This window comes from Agrilus planipennis, unplaced genomic scaffold (assembly GCF_000699045.2).
Source record: "Agrilus planipennis isolate EAB-ADULT unplaced genomic scaffold, Apla_2.0 scaffold377, whole genome shotgun sequence".
NCBI lineage: Eukaryota > Metazoa > Arthropoda > Insecta > Coleoptera > Buprestidae > Agrilus > Agrilus planipennis.
Genome location: NW_020439504.1, coordinates 110388 through 131842, shown reverse-complemented (window position 1 = coordinate 131842; position 21455 = coordinate 110388). Strand labels below are relative to the sequence as shown.

Genomic DNA, 21455 nt, shown 5'->3' with positions numbered 1-21455 from the left:
GCGAAACACTCCTTAATTTTTTTTCAATGTGTTGCACCAATTTTTTTCTCACGCAATTTTTATGAGTAATAAAGCACGTAAAGAAGCATAACATATATTATTTTCGTGGTTGTAAGTCTCAGGGAACACGAAGAAAAAATTATGATTTACTTATTTTTTAATTTTTTTTATATATAAAGTTACACTAAAAATTTGAAAAAAATATATGATATACTCTGTAATGTACTCTTAAGACTCGCATTGGTCTCAACTCTCTTGCTTAATTAGTTTTTGAGATATATGACTTTGAATAAAAGTCATGCGTACGGTTATTTTTCCCCATATCTCAAGGTCAAAGCGAAAGTTAGCCGCGAAAAGTACATAAATTGTTTTTGTACATCAAGGCGATACTAAAACATAAGTTTCAATATAGGTTCCCATTTGGGGGCTGACTCGTAATACTTATCCGGCTAAACCCTTTAGGTACAACATTGATCTTATTTTACTTATGTTGATTTATACTTTAGATACAGTATCTACTAACGGCAATGAACTTAAATTACCTGAGAAGAGGCAAAGAGTTGATCACAAAATAGCCAAATCAGTTCCACCGTTTGATTTCGCCCCATGCAGAATGACATTCCCAATAATACAGCATAATGAACTCCAAATAAAGGAACCAACACAAGCGTTGACCTTGCCCACTTTTTGTATCGTTGGGCTTCCGCATTAAGCGATGATCGTAGTTTTTTCATAATCATTGCTGTTATTTTTATGAAAAGTACAAAGTTTACCTAGAAGCGCATGTAACTATATTTTGTACCGTTTTATAACATGTACCTACTTACCAGTATTGATATGATAACAGGTATACTTAAAATCAAAAAAGTCATTTTTTCGTCATCATGAGTCGTCCAGCAAAAAGTATCTTCTGTAGTTGCTCTAGTGATAGCCCATGGAATAATCACCAATGCAGGTGTACCTTTAAATAAAAACTTTCGTCGATGTATACAACAAAATAATCAATATACGTATACAGATATAACAGCGGAAAGGTGAACAAATCAATTGCAGAACTTTTACGCCTGTTGTCATCTAATGTAGAAATGATGTTATTGGGCCTAGTACACAACAATCGATGGTACAAATATCTATCAGACGTTTCCTCTCCGATTGTGAATGAATGAAGTAAGAATTTCGGAAGGGGTCAGAAGGAGGTGTGCTTCTCGATATGGTAAAGGCTCAACAGATTTGGTTAAAACTTTTACAATATCGAATCATATCTTATGATCCCCTGCCGTTTGCCGAGCATGTTCTGCAATAGCCAATTATCAATAGGGAAGACTTCTTCATCCACTGAAGATATCTTCCACTGTTCTATACGAAATATTTGGCAGATATTTCTATCATCGGTCGCTGTCTATTAACTCGAATAACATCTTTTCTACATTAAATAAACATGTAAAGATGATAGTATGCTTACCCCATCCGAAAATGATGTAGTTTCTAAGATTGGAGTCTGTGTCGCTAAATAACGCCCTAAATATGAGATTGTGCAAATAAACCCCTTCCATTAATATCCACGAATAATTTGCCGTTATAAAAAATTCCCAGAGACTTGTTAATAATTTGCAACTCCAATTATTATTCTGCATGAAAAAATTGAAATAGTAGGTAACATACACTCCATTAAAATGACCTATTAGTTTGTTGTAGGGTAGACGCTATAGTAATTGGACATTTAAGAATATGTTTTCACGATTGCAAAAGAATAATTTTCAAATATACAGATATGGTAGAAATATTGTTTTGATTTAGTTGTTTATTATTCTTGTATTAGTGACTGGTATTTTCTCATTATTAGATTTACACGTTCCGAAGTCGTTTTTTAGTCGGTGCGGTTTCAATATGCCAACAAATCATGTGACTACCGGGTGAAGTTCCTTTAAAATATTTTCAGATCAAATGTAACTGCGGCCAGTGTTCATTTTCGTGAACTTCGTTATATTTTTCGACTTTTGTTATTGTTCCTTGTCCCATAAGGCCGATTTATGTTGTGAGAATCAATTTGTTGAAACTGATCCTAGACGTTTAAAGTAGTCAACTGCACCGGCATTAATGGGACAACGTCCAAATACTCCGAATCTATTTATTATTGTCTCAGGTTTGATATTGTCGGCATTTTTTTGTAGCACGACTGTAATGTTACCTTTATTTATTGATTCTTCTTGATTTTCTGTGTAAAATTATCTAACAATTAGCTATTTTTATAGGAGACAATACAGCTACATCTGTTAGTTGCAAGATGCGAGTAGTATTAGTATACAAAGCTATAATTTCTGTCTGTGGTGTACTGCATAAAAGACCCAAATTATACATTATTTGGGACTTATGACCTTTTGCAAAATGAATTCTTTTTTTAAAGTAAATAGGGATGAAAGACATTAGCGATGTATTCGTAGAACCCCTCAGCCATCATCCAGCCGTTATATATATATATATAAACGGTTTTAGTTTCTTTTTCGGCTAACACGCGACCTAGAAAGGGACAAATTCGGAACCCTGTCTCGTTGCTACTAAAAACACGAAAGGAATCATTGAATACATCATTTAAATGTTTTTCTTTAAAATGTTCGTCAACTTCGGAGAACCACCTTCAAATGTCTGCTTCTGTTACATAAGCAGTAGCCAACGAATCACCCTCGCTTTGTTTATATGTTACACTAGGGTTTCGCAGAAGAAAAAATTGAATCCACCATTACCATGATGGTCTTACATAATTTGGAAGGTATTGGGTCTTAGATTTGCTTTTAAAGGATCTTCCTCTTCTTACCATTTCTATGACCCCCTGTACTTGCTCATTTTCATTAATAAGTGGTGATGGTTCAAATCTTACGATGAGGGTATTTCAATTTAAAATGAATAGTGGATTTTGGGATATCGTATTTTCTTGTAACAACTCTAACGGACGATCCCTGTTGCTGCAGCTTTAACTTATTTTGATTATAACTTGGAGGTTTTGGCATTTCTGCTACTAAAGCTTTTGACAATTAAATAAAAGGATGTGTCCGCTTGATAACTATTTGAAGCTGAAATATGGAAAAAACAAGGATAGTCCATTCAGTAACTGAATTTACTACACCAGTGTTCCATTATTGAGCACAAGTATTTTGTTTACTACGTGTAATATAATAACCTGCCCTAACAAACCCTACTGTATTTTAGGGCTATAATTTACTAATAATGTAAACAGAAGCAACGGATTTTTAAAATGTTTTATATTACAGCCGGTATAGAATTCCTATTTTCTTAACAAAATTTTACCTGATGATGAGCACTGTAGATAAACCAACACTGAAATCACTATCTTTAGTAGGTATCTACAGTTAGCGAGAAAGTGTTATAATAGGGTTCTACTTCCCTTGTAGGTGAAAAGAGGTACATATGCTAAATATATTCTTTAGAGAATTACAGAATTTTATAGTTCAGCTATCCAATAATTACGAGGTGTCCCATTACTATGCAATTTACCCTACATAGATTTAGTAGGTAATAAGTATCAACAAAAAAAAAATAATTATACCTCTGTATCTTCATAGAAATATAGCGATCCATTCCTATATTTCATATCCGAAGCTAAACCAATCCCCTGGATAAATAAGGCATCCTTAAGTAGGGATATAAAGGCCCGAAAGATAAATGAAGCAAAAAGATGCATATGCAGTTTATTTCTGGGACAGTGTAACTTCCTTAAACATAATGAGCAATCGTAAAATTTTTTTCTGTATATTCAACACCAGCACAAGTATGTTTTAGCTCTTAATCACGGTTAATTATCAATTATTGGCTTAACGAGGTAACTATTGTTAGTAACAAAAGAAATCAGTAGCATTATAAAAGGTCGTTGTTACTGGGGTAGAACTAATTGAAAATCAATTTTATTAGCTGAAATCAAGGCGTATACTGAAAGAATGACATCCATATGTAACAAACTGAAACGAAATCAAAAAACCATTTAGTGCAGTAAACTGTAACATGAAAAACGTTCACGTGGGTGTATACTCCATTATTACGAAAAGTTACGAGAGTTCTATTCACGGGGTGTAAGGAAATAACAAAAGCTTAAGCCTCCTACAAGGTAGGTAGGAAATATACAAATGATCCCCGACATTCAATGAAGTATTCACGTCGATGATGCACGCAAAGCCATAATTATCAAAAAAGTATGGGTTGGAGAGAATAACACAGGAGTGAGAGTTTTAGATGGAACCTATCGAATCAAAAGCTTTTAAATTCTGTAGGTTACGGTATAATTAGCTACTTCATCTATAAGTTCCGCGAAATGTTTTTTTATGTTATTGAAAATAAAATCACATTGATTCAAAATCATAAATCTGCCATTAGCCTTACGTCAACTCAAACATTTCAACTTATTGCTGTAACTAAAGCGATTTGTGTTTGATTTTAAGTAAGTAATTCACTAACATTTGAAGATTCTAAGGACGATGTTTGTTCAAACGCTTTCCAGTGCTTACACTTAAAAAGGCGAGCTGTGAACCCTCACAAACATGTATTAAACCTCTCTAAGAAATTTGGCGGATTGCAACCGATTTATGTTATTGAGAATGAAAAAACCTAAGTAACATTTTTTTATCCAAATTTGTTATTAACAAAAATTGTTCAAAATTGAAACAAAAATAAAAGCGTTTTGAAAATATTTTTGTTATGTTAAGTAGGCAATAATAAATACTTTTTGTCTCTTCGTATTTTTTTTTCTATTTTTCAAAGAATGCACTTTTTTCAAGGTATAGGCGATTTAAAATCCGATAATAGCTTAAAGTCGACAACTCAGCTTCTATATGACATTCTTTAAGTTACCAAGTTTCTAAATGATCGACAATAATCACACTTTATTTTTGTATTCCTTGCAATAAGGCAGATTTTCATTTTTACCCTGAACTTTTTCTTTGAAGTTTCGCTTTTTTCTTCCGCTAAACTTTGATTTGGTGAAATAGACACTAAAATGTGATATTCATGAAAAGCGAACGTCCAGCAAATGCCAGGTGTTGAAAATAAAAGTTTCAATTACAGTTTTACCTTTGTTTTTCCACGAATTTAGAAATAATTGAGCGTAGATATCCTAAGTGTTCTGCAAGACACATAAAAGTAGTTATATCTTAATAGGTTCATAATTATAATTTTTTCTGGTTTTATTTATTTATATACGAGGGTGGATTGATAAGTTTCCGGCCTGACCAAGAAAAACAAGGTTTTTAAAATTTTTTTTTTTTTATTTCTCAACATAATCTCCTCCAAGGCTGATACATTTCTCATAGCGGTGTTCCAGTCTATTAATGCCATCTCTATAGACTGATTCGTCAAGCTCCTCAAAATAACCATTTACAGCTTCGATTACTTCTTCATTGTCCGCAAATCTCTTACCGCCAAGCCATTTTTTGAGATTAGGGAACAGAAAATAGTCACTCGGGGCTAGGTCTGGAGAGTAAGGAGGGTGCGGCATCAATTCAAACTTTAGATCGTTGATTTTAGCCGTCGCAACGATTGACGTGTGCGCTGGTGCGTTATCGTGATGAAACAAGATTTTTTTCTTCGCCAGATGAGGTCGTTTAATTTTCACCTCGTGGCTCAAACGTTGCAATAAGTCTGCGTAGTATTGACCAGTGATAGTATTACCCTTTGCAAGGTAATCAATGTATATAATACCTCTTGCATCCCAAAAAACAGTAGCCATAACCTTGTTCGCCGAAAAAATTGTTTTTGCCTTCTTTGGAGTTGGTTCCCCTGGTCCAATCCACTGTTTAGACTGTTCTTTGGTTTCAGGAGTGTAGTGGTGGACCCACGTTTCGTCAACGGTTACGAATCGACGCAAAAATTCGCTTGGATTACGCTTATACAATGACAAATTTGCGGTAGAAATGTTTTTTCGAATCAATTTTTGGTCGACTGTTAGCAAACGCGGCACCCATCTTGCACAGAGCTTTTCCATATGCAAATGTTGGTGCAAAATATGTTGCACACGTTCATATGACATCTTACAGGTCTCAGCTATCTCACGCACTTTCAATCTGCGGTCTCCCAGCACTATTTGATGAATTTTTTCGATCATATCTGGAGTTGTGACCTCAACGGGGCGTCCTGAGCGAGGCCCATCAGAGGTGCTCACACGACCCTTTTTAAACTCGGAAACCCACTGCTTAACGGTTGAATATGACGGGGAGGATGTCCCCAGTGTTGAGTCCATCTCTTTTTTAATTTCCTTCGGCGTTAACCCCTTCAAATAAAAGTATTTGATGACAGCACGATTTTCCTGCTTTTCCATTTTTACGAAAACCACAGAGGCGTCTTGTTCAGCGTGCTGTCAAACCTACACTAGCAAGGAGATCGGGCTGAAACTATAGCTACAAGCTATCCAAGGATGGTACTATAGAATGTCACCTCAAGGTAGGCCTAGTGGCGTCATCTCTTGGTTAGGCCGGAAACTTATCAATCCACCCTCGTATAAACCATAATAAATATACATTTTCTAAAATATAAATGTAATTCAAAATACGCGCGCTTTTTCTCAGGTCGCTCTCATTCATTTGCTATTGTTAGAACAAATGAAGCAATCTGTACAGCGAAAGTTTTGCGTGTATATATCTACTTCAATTCATGTAAATATTCATTTTATTCTTAATGTGCTAGTTGAAGTTTACGAAAACTATAAACCATGCCTATCGCAAAATAAACCGTTACGTATACGTACCAGGATTTTTTAACCATTTATCAATACACAATTGACCTCAGTCCAATTTAAGGTACCTAATAAAACGAGCTCGAATAAGTATATAAACCTGAAAATGTCCGCTCACATATATTACTTGAACAACAAGGGAGTAAACTTTACTTGTTAGCGATTGATATTTGTTTTTTTTTCTGTCTGGCCGAAACATTTCTACGTATTTGAAAGCTCTGTCCTTGTATTTAGCTGTTTGTAGTTCTATATGTGTAGTAATTCCGAGGTAATTGCAATATTGAAGGAAAATGGCTGTCAGTTTTCATAACTTATTTCTTATTGTTTCTAGTATCTTATTCCATATTGTTTCGATATGTCGTACCATACTTTCATACTTAAGTACACGTAATAATACGAGGTGATACATGAGATACAAAATTAGAATTGTCTTTTGTAGGCAAGTGAATTGTATGCTAGTTTATTATTAATGTAAAAGTTGTCACTTAAGAAATCAAGACAGAATGAAGGAACCTGTGGCGGGGACAGTAAAATAATTGTATGGAATTACTTGAAAAAAATAAATAAATGGATAAGCCTGTGAACGCGGAATGTACATTATGCTCTGACATACTTAAAATAAGTAAAGGTTCTGATAAAGGTTTAGCTGTACATTTGTAAACAAAGCATTGGATTGATGTTCTGAAAATAGCCAATTAAGACGTTCCAACTCTGATTCATCTCTTAAAACATCCACATCAAAAACTATATCAGCTAATATAATTTCTGAGGAAGATATACCCATGAGTAGGTGTAAAACAATTGATAGTTATTTGAAGAAAGAATATTGGATGAAAAAGATGATCTCCTGAATGGCGTGTAAAGATAGTGTGCGCCTTAATTTTATACATCACCACATTTGAGATATTCGTTTTCGAAAAGCGGATTTCAACTTCCTAATTCACCTAAAACCCCAAATTTTGCAAAACAAAAAATCACCTATTTTTGAATCTAAATGTTCAACACATAAAAAACACTTTAATTTGGGTTTGATTACAGTACATGGTTCGTGCACTGCGGAGCATACTACAAGTCTGATAAAAAATCGCTTAAAAAGCTTTGAAGTTGATTCTGATACTGATATTGATATTGTTGGCTTGAGTACTGACGGCGTAGGGGTCATGTTTAAAGTAGGTAAGCTAAACTGTACTACGCTCGTGGGTTACAGTTACTCGTAGTCGATATTTTACATAAAAAGAGAAGAAGTAACAACGCCAACAAAATCCAATGAATGAGATGCAAATGACGAAGACAGTAACAATAATGGATCTTTCTAGGGTTGAAGTAATTTGTGACCTTCCTCACAAAATACGGAAAGTGGTGAAACTGTTTAAAAGATCGCCCACTAAATACAATATCTATCTGAAAAAGTACGTAAAAGAAGATACGGGTAAAGAACTAAGCCAATTTTGGATTGTTGGAAAATTATAGATAAAAAGACTAAAAGTGTGTATCGATAAAGCTTTAATAGGTATAGAATCTGACTTAAAATTTACTGATCTTGAATGATCGAAAATAAAAGACTTGACTGACAGTTTGCAATCATTTAAATTAGCTGTAGAGACTTTATGCAAAAAGGATTCGATCCTACTAACCACTGAAACAACACTGAAATTTGGTTTAGGGAAGATACTTACTTATGACACGGTTTTAAGCACTGATTTATCCGAAGCATTACGTGCGAGAATTAAGGAACGTCGCAATGTAGTTTGTTTCCTAAGATAGTTTGTTCAAACCAAAAATTGATTATTTATTTAAAAACTTAAGTGTTAAAATATTATAAAGAATTGTTATTGTTACTGTTATTTTTGTGTTTTGCAGTGCTATTCATTGCTCATGAGATAAATTCGGTAGTCTGTCATACATTAGAATAAAACTGAATAGCATTCTCAAATAGCTAATTATTAACATTACCGTTATGTCATGTTTAATTTTATAATTTTGATTAATAATATTGATCTCTAATTTACCTTTAAAATCTAACTAAGAAGACTGAAACACCAGTTACGTTACGTTAATCCTTAAGCAGGCACGCCTTTTTTTGCGCACAGTCGCGCAGGGTGGCTGTGACACCTCTTAAATTTCAATAGTTTTTTGGATTTTATAGCACGTTGAATGGCTGCATAAGTGTATTGAAGGGAAAATACGTTTCATTTCCGACTAATTTTAAAAAATATGAACAATAAAAACTAAACACGATGTAATTTTCTGTTACTATAAGACATTAATTCTGTAAGTGAATATATTTTTAACCAATTACAAATGAAAATTAAAACCGACCAGTAATGAGAATCGTAAAATAAAAATTTAAAACTTCTGAACTACTAATGGCTTAGTCATTTTCGCTAGTCAAAACTCTTGCTAAATCCCAGCAGCGTTCATAAATGTTTTCCATGAGGCCCATGTACATAGGTACGTCTGCGACATTTTTCACAGAAACACTTTATTTGTATATCTTTCGGTCTCGGACGCACCTACCTTTTCAAAAGGCTTATTTGGTGTCGGATCTTCAGAAACACCAACTATTTTGGTAATTTTTGAACGCAGACTTTCAGGCAAATTTTTATGTGAAGCTTTTTTTCTGATATGTTTGCCCACTGGTTTAAAACCAATTTCTCCCACAAAATTCCCTATTATAACTTTTATGTCAGGTTGGTTACTTGTAAAAATTACCTAACTATTTTTTCCTGCTATGCCAAGTAATCTAAAAAGCAGTACCAATGACCACCGCTTGCATTTTCTTGCTGTACTGTAAGTGCCGCACATTTAATCAATAATGTCGAATCCAGCTTTAGATTATACAATGTTATAATTTCTGGTTTTCTGAGGTTGTCTGTTCCTTTATCTATAGTTCCGTTATTATGCATTGTGGAAATAAGTATAACATTTCTGTTCTTCTTCTGAACATATGACACAACGTCACTATTGTGTCATATGTTTTTTTAAAATCCAATAATACTGCTTTTCAGTTTCCTATTTCTAATCTGAACAAAAATCAATTAATGTTCTTTCTTATTCTTTCGCAATGTACAACAAGGGTTAACTTTTTTGTTAGTAAATACTTATTTAGTGGAACACTGCGAAACTAGTTGTCTGTAATATTATGTCCTGTTTTTTCAATGGAACGAACAAATCTTTTGACAACTTCAAAATGGGAACAATTCACATGGGTCTGTATGCTATCTTCCGACATATGGCTCCATTCCGAAAGTATACCACGTTCTCCCGTCGCAAATTGTCTGGATTTTCAGTTCATATTTTGCCGGTTTACTAGGAAAATACTGGCGAAAGGAGCATCGTCCCCTAAAAGGTACGAGCTGTTCATCTATGGCTGTATATGCAAACAGTAAAGTTCTCTTCACAATTCGATGAATGGTGTTAAGCAATCAACTTTTCGTCTTTCCACTCTGTCCTTAATGTCATCGAAACGAAGGCATCGCAATAAGAATAAAAACCGTTTTAGCGACATTGTAGTCGGAAATATTTCCACACCTAAGCTATTCTGATCCCAGAAATCATCCAGATTTAGCGATCAGCACGGTAAGAACCAGCTAAAACCAGTAAACCAATCAGAGCCCTGATTTCAGTCTCATCTGTTGACTATGCATCGTGGCCCCTTACGTATCTTCCTTTGATACTGTTTATATAAATATTTGTGTTTCCACTAAAAAAGATCATTTTCAGAATTTCCGCCTTCTGTTTTTGAAGCACTATGATAGTCTAACTCCTCACAATAATCTGATTCATCAAAACATGTCGTCAATCTCTGGTTCTTCGTCAAAAGAGTAGTAAGTTCTGTAATTTCTTTTGTTCTCTATCTTAAGGCCCAACAGCCATTTTAGCACTGAAGTTAATTAATAAATTATTAACTGTTCAGAAATAAGGACAAAAGTACTAAACACTTACAAAATCAATTCAGAGGAACCTGAGAAAAACAGTAACGTGGAAGGTCCCGCGGGGTGTGGGCGATACCCCAAGCACTTTAAGCACGTGTTATCTCTTATCTATATGAACAACTGCACACTAAAATTGGCAGACATCACGCTGCCATACCGATCCTACTGATCTCTGCCACCTTGAGTACTGAAGGAGCTGCTGCCTTCTTTCAGGGACTTGTCTTAGTCTGGTTTCTCATTAAGAAGTCCCGCTCCCACTATGATTGAACCTATGGGTCGGCTCCCTAAATTATCGAGACCCGCAAACCAATCCACCCACTGTAGTTTATATAAGAGCTTCGTCAAGGTTCAAGTCCCGTCGTATCGGATATTTTAGAAACACGAAATCTTTCATAACAGAAAGTACAAAAATTGCGTTTTTTTCAACAATAATTTTTTTAAGTAGACTCCGTTAAGTCAATTTGTAACGTTTTTTTACTACGAAAAATCTCGTTAGGTATTAAATAAGTTGTTGGACCACTTATGTTTATTAGCTGTCAATTGTCTGCATAATCGATTGTTTTTTAAATTTTTGCTTCACTTGGTTTTTGTAGTTAGTTCTGTGATCTCCGGGCAAAACGGTTGGCGGCCCTTCTTCCGCTAAACTACAAAACCAGTCTTCTTCCTCCTACCATAGACTGATGAGTTATTTTCTTCATGTCGCCAATTTTTACTTGGGTGTGCGGTTAATATTTGATTTGAGAGTATGTGCTTGCTATGTTGCTTTTGATTTAAGGTAAAAGCCTTTTATTTTTCTTTAAGATCTTTCGCTATACCGTTTGTCAATTTTTTTTTTAATTTGTTATATATTATGGAAATAAAATAGTTAGGTTTGTAATTATGATTTAATTTGGATATAAAAATAATAAGTAACTGTTATTTGGTCTGGTAATCGTCACACTTACATTTGACCTGCTCTATTGTGCGGAAGTGATAGATGGATAGCATTAAATGAGCAGATACAAATGTCAGAATATACAAGCCAAAATATCTTACAATGAATTACAATATTGCTATGAAATTATGCCATGTTACAACTAAGCCATTAAAATTTATTTTTTTGAACTGAAAAATCATTTTGTTGCAATACGATTGGAATATGCAAATTAATTAATAAATAAATAAGTCATTTTGACAAATAATTTGACAGTATTCTGTACCAAAATATCCAACCACTTTATAACAAAACATATATAAAACAGCTCTACATTTATCAAAATTTGTTTACCCCAAATTTTGCTCAATGAGAAATTAAATTAATAAAAACGCTTATCATTATTTATTTCTAGCAATTGGGCACATGAAGAATACAGTACAATATAGCGATCTTTTAAAAGATCCAGACACAGTAGGGAAAGAAGCTTGAAGCAGAAAGCTATGATTGACAGGTCACATCATCAGAAAGGAAAAATGAAAAACCCTGCCTCTAAAATATGAGAATATCCCGTTACGAACGCTTTCACGAGGTAGGCCAAAAAACCCTGGAAATTTAGGGAAGATTTAAGACTGTTAGGACTAATTTATGGCCAAACGATAGTTAGTCTAAGCATCAAGAGAGAGGCAGTATGCCATCGTCTATGGTGTATTATATTTAAATTAGCGATCCACACCATCAAAAAATTTGACTTAATCGCATACTTTTAGTTTAGCAAGTACATACCCTCTATATGAGTCTTGGTAAAATATTGTAATAAGCAAAAAGTATCTATAGACCGCAACATATTTCTTCTCTCTTTACTAAATTTCCTTAAATGTAACTTTTTTCGATATTAGTCATCTTCGGAAGATATTGAAAAGGATTGCAGTCATAGTTAACTTGCATCAGCGATTTTGTATGTATTATTCAACATAAATTATTAAAAAAAAGTCTTCAACAAATACGATAATCGATAAGAGTAATTCGGAATTAAAACTACTGAACCAGATATCATAAAAGTTATCAAGTTTCCTTTATACCTACTAGCTGTGTTTTATTGTTTTCTATTTCCCATTTGAGAACGTTCAATTTATAAAAGTTAAATTATTAGTTAGAACTTCTATCCGACTATTTGCTATAGGAAATTTTTGATAAATTGCTTTCTTGGCTTGTGGGCCTTTTAAATTGAGTTATGAACTTTTACAAAATGAACTTGCGTACCGAGTATAGTCTTAAGTGTCCTGTTATATTATTTTTATACCAACGGTCTAACGAGTCAATAAAAAGTTGAGATGCATTTTGTAAATAAGTAAACAGCTTTTCCGATTGATATTGTTTGATGAGGAATGTGATTCTTAGGTAAAGTGATTTTGTATAGGATATTGAAACTCGTATAAAGATAAATAATGAAGTTTTAATTATCAAGATATGATATTCTATTATTATTACAAGAAGACTACGGACAGGCGACTCTGCTCCAGTCGGTCATACCCCCTCCACTGAAGTAGAGTCATGAGACTACTATGTAAATACCGTAGTGAGTGGGTGGTTCTTCGTGCTCGAACCTCTGCGCAGTAGTTGAGTGTGCAATCGTGCAGTTGTCTCTATTTTATACATACGTTAACGTATTACTCTCAAATAAATGTAAATAGCTGCACATGAAGATTTCTTACTTTTGTGCAGAAGTCGGGAAACAATAGTACTCACTTCACTTTTCCAGCTTACGTCCTCCGTCCCCTCCCCCTGCAATCGAGTTGAGACTCCTGCCTGTACTCTACATGTATTACGTAAATTACCCTATTGCCCGAAACTAAAGTGTGTTCCAATAGTCACCAACATAAACAAATGCACGAGCCATGCACGTGCAAATTAACCAATCGGGGCAGTATGTGTGTTTCGTCCGCGAAAATGTTATTTCTTGAAAACTTGTAGTTGTCGCTGTTCAGTTCAAAAAGACTATATGAACGAGCAAAAACTTATATCCATGTGAATAAATCTAGAAACCATCATCCTAACTATTATTATAAATGCGAATGTGAATTTGTTTGTTTATTTGTTCGTTTGTTGGTAGGCTTTTTACGCCTAAACTACTCAACCGATCATCATGAAATTTTGTACATATATTGTCAGGGATACAGAAAAAGACGTAGGTTACCTTTCATTTAGAAAAAAAAATGGTCCCCATGGATATAAAAATTAGTTTTATGTGGGCGATTTCACGCCTTAACTTCGCAATCGATCATCATGAAACTTTGTAGACACATTATCATTCCCTACCGGTATGATTCTAACTAATCAAACAAAAATCGATCAGGTTATGAGAAGTCATGATTTTCTCCATGGCTTTAACCGATGTAACATTTAACATTTCAGTAAAATACCTAACGTGTATCTATAGCATAAAAAATTATTATACCGATTGGGTTAAAAACCTGGGTATCCCGCATCTCAAGCAAGTGTTGTAACTACTGAACCAGGTTTAACGTATTGATACAAATTCCAAGTCGGTAGTAAATTAATTTTTTTAATAATTTACGTATAGAAAAGGGTCACCTTCACTTTCAGACATCTACTTCGACCGTAAGCAATAACTTCTAATAGGTACAAAAACTCTGTAGTGATTGTTACCTGGAGTTCCACTTTTGGACAAATACTGTTCTTTGTTATGACTGATAGGTAGCTTAAAAGATAGATCTACTAGAAGTTTAACAATACTATTGACGAAAGTTTCTAGAGTGAGGCAAAGTTGCTTATTTCTTTAAGTATCGTTTGAAAAATTAATAACTGATAAATATTAAAAGTTAGAAGAAACAAGTGGAATTTTCGAAAACATTCTTAGATAAAATTTCAGAATATTTGAAATCGTTCAGCTTCTGGAAAATTCGAGAACTTTATCGTGAATTCTATAACTTTCGATAGCGTTTTGAAACTAGAATTTTCAAGGAAATTTTAGAACATCTGGAACTTCTGAGCAAATTTTAGTTAATTATAAAAAACTCGAAAGTTCCATAACTTTCTAGAACATTTTGCACATTTTTCATCCACCACCAGACTTCCCTAAGATTTTTCAATGAAATTTTGGAACATCTGGAATTTGTAAGGAAATTCTAGTTAATTCTAGAAAATTCGAAATTTCCATTACTTTTCAGAACATTTTCGTTTCTTTCATCCAACATCAAACTTCCCTAAATTAACCGAATACGTTTCCGACCTTCTTATGAGAAACCAGTATGTTCAAAAGAGATCATTGCAAAAATATAAATAAATAATAAATTTTGGAATCATTCAGAAGATTCTAGAAAATTCTGGAAACTTTATCGAAAATTCCATGACTTTCGAAAGCGTTTTGAAACATTCCAGAGTTTTCAAGGAAATTTTGGAAGATCTGGAATTTTTAAGAAAATTATAGTTAATTCCAGAAAATTCGAAACAGTCACGGTACGCATGTTCTAAGGATGGAAAATTATTAGGGGATGATTCCCATTTTTTAATTTTTAGTTGAAGTTTATACATACAGGCAAAGAATTTTAATATTTTATTTAATGTATATAATTTAACGGGTACCTAATTATCGTCGTCATTATTATAATACTCCAAAATTAAAAGGTTCCTCATCATTAATTAGCGAACAGTAATCTAAACTAGAGTTTATTTGTTCCCTCATTGGTCTTGTTTCTCTAGGATGTCTCTAACTAACTTTTCATGTCAAATGAGTTATCTTACCGTTCTATCTCTCTTATTGGCTTCCTAATTTTTCCGATTTATCGTTATTTCTATATGAACGTCTTGGGAGATCCAAAGACAGGAGTCCTCTGATTCTTCTGAAAATTTGCAGTAGCCTTCCAGTTTGCTAAATAACAAGATATCTTTGACGACTCCAACTGGAAGGGGTTAAAAAATTCCTTATTTTTTTTAAAATTTTCTGTTCCTTGTTCATGTTATAGTTAATATGAACCTCTTGAAGGTTAAACTACTAGTTAGGTTGTCCCAGTTTGGAGTTTATGAAGTTTGATATGTATACCCTATTTTGCCAATCCCTGGTCGCCTAAAAGAGGAAACTTGAACATGAACACGCACAAAGTTCATAATCTTAATATATATAAATTACGTGCCACGTTGTTTGTCCGCGATGGACTCCTAAACTACTTCACCGATTTTAATTAAATTTGTACACCGTGTGCAGTAAATACCCCTTGGTCTCCTGCTGAAAGTAAGGGAGTTTGGTCACGGTAGGTAGAAGTGGGTGGTTGTAGGTGGCGAAAATGTGATATCTGTCATTTTCTAACTTATGAGACCTTTCGGAAAGTTCTAAAAATTTCTGAAATGATCCAGAAAACTCCAGAATNTTAACAATACTATTGACGAAAGTTTCTAGAGTGAGGCAAAGTTGCTTATTTCTTTAAGTATCGTTTGAAAAATTAATAACTGATAAATATTAAAAGTTAGAAGAAACAATACATGTTCGGGAACGACGCGACGCTCTCTGTTAAACACTGTGCTACCTCGCTTTTATTGGAGTCTGAGTACTTACTGAAATAAAGATATTTTCATATTTTGGAATGTTTATTAATATTTTTTAGGAGACTATCTATTTTTCCAGAATGGTGCTTTATTACAGGTTATTGAATGGTATGTGTACTAACGTTCTCCAAAATTGTAACATTATGTTATTAAATGTTAATTTCAATCATGCCAAATTATTTCTACTTATCTTAACAATTGTGAAGAATTTAAATATATAAGTACATTTAAGTTGGTGTAAGTTTGCATATAGTGAACCTGCGCGTGTTTTGCTTTTAATCGATTATTTTCATGCCCGGAAATTGATTAGTGGTGTGAAAAGTAATTGTTCTCGTGCTATACGTCAAGAGGTATCTACTATCTTAGTTATTTTATTGTATATGCTATAAATTTCTCTCGCAAAGATGACTGTCTCCCAACCCATTGGAAAATTAACCTCATCGACGAGTGTCAACCAACTCTATTCTTCCGTTGCTCAACAACTTCTCTTCTATACCAAATAAGATGCCATTGTATTAGACTCCATTGTGGAATTTCGATTCATGTATACACAATGACTATTGGTCAATTAGTTGAATCTAAAAATGTCAAATTTTCGTCTCGTTTATCATAGAATCGAGTTTGTTTATACCTAAGCCCCAAAGACATTGTTAATGGTATATCTGATAAAGAAGTAACTGTTGGAAAACAGAGCCTTGTCGTGAGGCCACTAGTATCTCAAGCGCGTCGGTTCATGATTTCAAATGGTTGCCCAATTATTTCTCATAGCATTATTGCTTAAGAATTGTTAAAATTGGATATTCACCCAGTGTCGCAACTTGCTGTAATAAAAGCTGGCGTCAAGTCGCTAGGATACGAGCATGTGTGTTGCTTAGGGTGACAAGTTTATATTAAACTAGAAGATCTCAACAAGCTTCCTCCTAACCTTCAAATCCGTTTTGATAGCACGGACTATTGGATTTACTTCTCTACGGAAAAATCCGTCTGTTTCAAATGCAATAAAGAAAAACATATAGCAAAATATTGCCAGACTGAAAATCCGCTTTTTACAACTCATGCAACGGATTGCACCGTCTGATATAGAAAATAGCGATGTTTTGGTCAACATGAAGAACAATAAACCCATTAGGGTATTACTCCCATTAGTACTACTGACTCAAGCCTTACTGCATTTCCTGCAAACAACAAAAGACCTGCATCTTCTTCAGGTCAGTCATCACAAATTAATGATAATGACACAAAGCCTTGATAAAGTTCCAAACCAGGAGTTTTGCAAATAAATCAAGAGTATTAACCAAAATAAGGTTAGAGTTAGAGTTTCTTCTTTTTTTAATTAATTTATTATGAGGAAATTATATAAGTACATAAATACACAAGATCAATGCATAAGCCCATAATTAAAAATTTCTACAGATCTTCTGTATTTAACTCACATAGAGATTCAAATTCTACAATTGTGATAGGTTAGTTTCTTTAATCTTTTCGTGTCGTTTGGTGTTAATATTATTAAAATTTCTGCAATTTTCATGACGTCATCCCATGTTTCAACCGTGAAGATTATGATAGTGCTACGCGCGATTACTCAGTAAATCTTATATTTTACCAAACGCACAAGTAAATGTTGAATAATAGCCGTATCTAGACGTGCTCCGTGCATTATCGTACTTGTCGCAGTCGAGTCGGTCGGTCGCAGGGTGAAACGTGTACGCACGTATTTTCATCAATTCGGTTTATTTGTGTGTTTTTGCTGTCTGAAAGTATTTATGATTCAGAATAAATGTAAAACAGAGATTTTATGAAAGAGTGGACAATCTAGTGGCAAGCAAGAAGGATAATAACTTTTAACTCGACAGTGACACAAACACGCAAAGAGTTTGGGGGAAGTAAAAGCTTCTAGGAACATAAAAACATAGCAAACCATTCATCAGAACCGCATAAAACGTTGTGGTATTTTAATCATAGGCAGTAAATAAAAGCTAATTGCACCAATCAAATCAATTATGTAACTGTACAGTATGCTTTCTTGCATCATATTGTACGTTATTAGACTGGACGCGCTGGCATTCGATCATACCCTAAAGAGATCGCGACACTCCTACTCCATCCACGTCCTACCCCATTCACATCCAACCCAATATCCTGCTCATAGCCACTCTTCCATAACTTAGCCTCAACTGGTGAGTTAGCTCTATAGACGCCAGCGAACACTCCTAAGCGAAAAGTTGATTGCACTGTTTAGCGATACCAACCCTTCAAACTCTCACTGGACCGGTCCATTTATATCGATACCGATGGTCAACCGTACTAACATCCCAGATAGAAATTATGAATTTAATTTAGTTTATCAATCAAAATTCGTGATCCTCCGTGCATATCAGTCTAAACGCGCAGAAGAAGTCGCACACCATCTGTTGGATATTTTCACCACTTTTGATGTGGCGAACATCCTTCTTTTCGATAATAGTCGATAATTTCCCAACTAAGTCATTAAAAGTTTGTTTCCATGAAGCTAGATGTGAAAATCATAAAGCGTGCTAATCAAGACGCTGAGAACGTGGATGGAACCAACCAGTTATCAAAATGGTCAAAAAGTTTAAAATTAATCCAGGTAATGAAAAACAAAGCATATTACAAGGAAATAAAACGTTCCCTATAGAAAGTAATGTTTGGCTGTCCACTGAAAATGAGCAGCTCAACTTATGTGATCCCTAGATATATGCTTCGAAATTTTTTTGTATTCGTAAACAATGCGTGACAAAATAATACCGTCGAAAATGTAAATGAATAGGACAATGAAAAAAATAATATTGAAAATAAGTCACAAAAGGACACTCTCAAAAATAAAACACAAGCAGAATATGAAATGATTATTACTGAAAAGGTGAAGTGTAAGAAAATATCTAACACATGTATCCAATGAAGCGACTGAGAATATCACTACAAGGCACTACAAAATACGAAATCGATTAAGAGACAAAAAGCACAAACCAGTCTCAGGAAGTTCTTACAACTATAGAATCAATGCCGACGAAGATAGAATCTGTACTGACAAAAAGAAAGAAAATAAAACTGAGTTAGGAGAAACAAGCTACAAAAATGAAAGCCACGTCGGCTGACAAATATCCAAATGCGCAAATTGGTCAAAATGGGTACCAAAATTGGATTACTGAAGCAGCTTAATACACAGTATCAATTTACCTCATGCTTGGAAAACTACTGCGGGTGATGAACGATAAAGAAAACTCTTTACTGAAGAGAAAAGTAAAGAATTTATTTTACAGAAATGAAGATGGATAAAGAAATGAAGATGGATAAAAAGGAATAGATGAAGGTCGGTAGGTATTAATATCAAAAATAGCTGAGAGAGACTGGTTTTTGAGAGTACAGAAATTATGTAGCAAAGTGAAAAGTGCTTTAGCGTACAGCTCTTGAACGAATTAACCGTTTCAAGAATTTTCTGTCGATCAGTTTTTGTTAGTATGAAGTAGAATACTTTATGTGTGTTAGGTATAGAGACGCTCCAAAGGCAGGAAGTCAGATAAAGAAAAGAAACTGTTAACATACGGTCAGTAGAAAGACAGTTCGTTAGAATATTTACAAGTTCAAGAAAAGCAGAAGTTATATATACAGAGTGTTACATATTATTTACAAAGGTTTTACATGTACAAAACAATTAAAAGAATGGAATACATAGTAAAATAGGGGAGGGTCGCCACATACGGTGATTGTAGCATCTCCTTGGACCTCCGCGGCATATGAAGACCTGCTGAGTGGTGTTTAAATCTTTGAAAACAAATGTTCTCTTTTCACCGTGACAGTGCTATGTTTGGGGTCTTAGCCCACTGAAATGTTACCGGAGGCCTTTAACAAATTCCGTGGAAGTTGGCATGTTTTCCAATGGAAGTGTGGCGCTTAAGAATTCCCCTCGTAGACGTAATGTTTGTCCATATAGCAGTTCAGCTGCGGTGGCCTTCAAATCCTCTTTCCATGCTAAACATATTCCTAGGAGGAAGGTCGGAAGGGTTTGGGTCCATGAAGGTATTTTGTGGTACATTATTGCAGAATTGAGTTGTCGATGAACTCGTTCAATCATCAGGGTGATAAGTTGTTGTTTGTAAATCAGACGTACCTAGTAAACGATTCAGTTGTTTAAATAGGTACGATTCAAATTTCCCATCATGGTTCGTTGTTATTCTGAGTGGGGTACCATATCAAACGATCCAGTTTTCATACAGAGTACGAGCTACAGTTGCGGCTTCCTGGTCCGGTAACGGAGCAGCTTCAGACTATCTTGTGTAGCGGTCTATTATTGTAAGGCAATGTCGATCTCCTCCTGAAAGTGGCATAATGATGATATCAATATGGATATGTTCAAACCTTTCCGATGGTAATGAGAAGATTTGGTGCCGATACATGACAGGAAATTTTCAACCGCTGGTACGGTATGCAGCTCCGGGCCCATCGTTTGCAGTCGGACATAATCGACGGCCACACATCGCGCTGTGTTGTCAATTTAACTGTTGCGTTTAGCTCCTGGAAACGATAAGCAATGAACCGTGTTAAATATACTTTTCCTAAATTTTTTAGGAATAGATGGACGAGCGGTAGCGGTTGAAACGTCGCAAAAAATCAATGTATCCGTTTCAGGAATTTGAATACGTTTAATGTTTAATGTAGAGTTATTGTTTAGGTACTGCTGTAGTTCCTCGTCTGATTCTTGTGCAGCTGCTAATGCTTGGTAGTATAAATCTGGTGGATCTATTGCATCAATGCGGCATAATATATCAGCAACTATGTTGTTTTCTCCAAAAATGTGGCGAACGTCGGTAAAAAATTGTGGAATGAAATCTAGATGACGGAATTGACGTGGAGAACATTGATTTGTTTTACTGAAAATGTAACAGTTATCGGTTTGTGATCGGTCGTGCTTCTACCATATGTCGAAATCGTTTGATTGTCAAATATATGGTCAAAATCTCGCGGCCATAGGCTGCATATTTTATCTCGGCAGTACTTAATTTCTTCCAAAATAATTCTAAGGGCTGCTAACTGTTGTCTACCCACTGCTGAAGGACCGCTCCGACTACGTAGTTGGAAGCGTCGGTAATATTGCTAATTGGGCGTCGTGTGCGGGATGAGCTAACAATGTTCTGTGTCAGCTGTTCTTTTAGGACCTCGGAGGCTTGAATTATATCTGGAGTTCACTCCACCGGTGTTTTACCTTTCACGTTACCCTTTAATAAGTTAATGAGAAGAGCCTGAAGTTCAGCAGCTACAGGTAGAAATCTTCTACTAAAATTTATCATACCTA

The 21455-nt window shown here is 34.7% G+C and overlaps 1 protein-coding gene across 1 annotated transcript in view; it reads right to left on the bottom strand.

Moving 5' to 3' along the window:
* Positions 1-533: 533 nt before the first annotated feature.
* Positions 534-21455, bottom strand: part of LOC108742962 (secretin receptor-like) — a 92820-nt gene continuing 71898 nt past the window's right edge. The window contains exons 6-9 of the mRNA XM_018478333.1: positions 3563-3728; positions 1463-1628; positions 828-961; positions 534-773 (exon numbers count right to left, since the gene is read on the bottom strand). Coding sequence (XP_018333835.1) covers positions 534-773; positions 828-961; positions 1463-1628; positions 3563-3728 — 706 coding nt within the window. The remainder of the gene's footprint in view (positions 774-827; positions 962-1462; positions 1629-3562; positions 3729-21455) is intronic.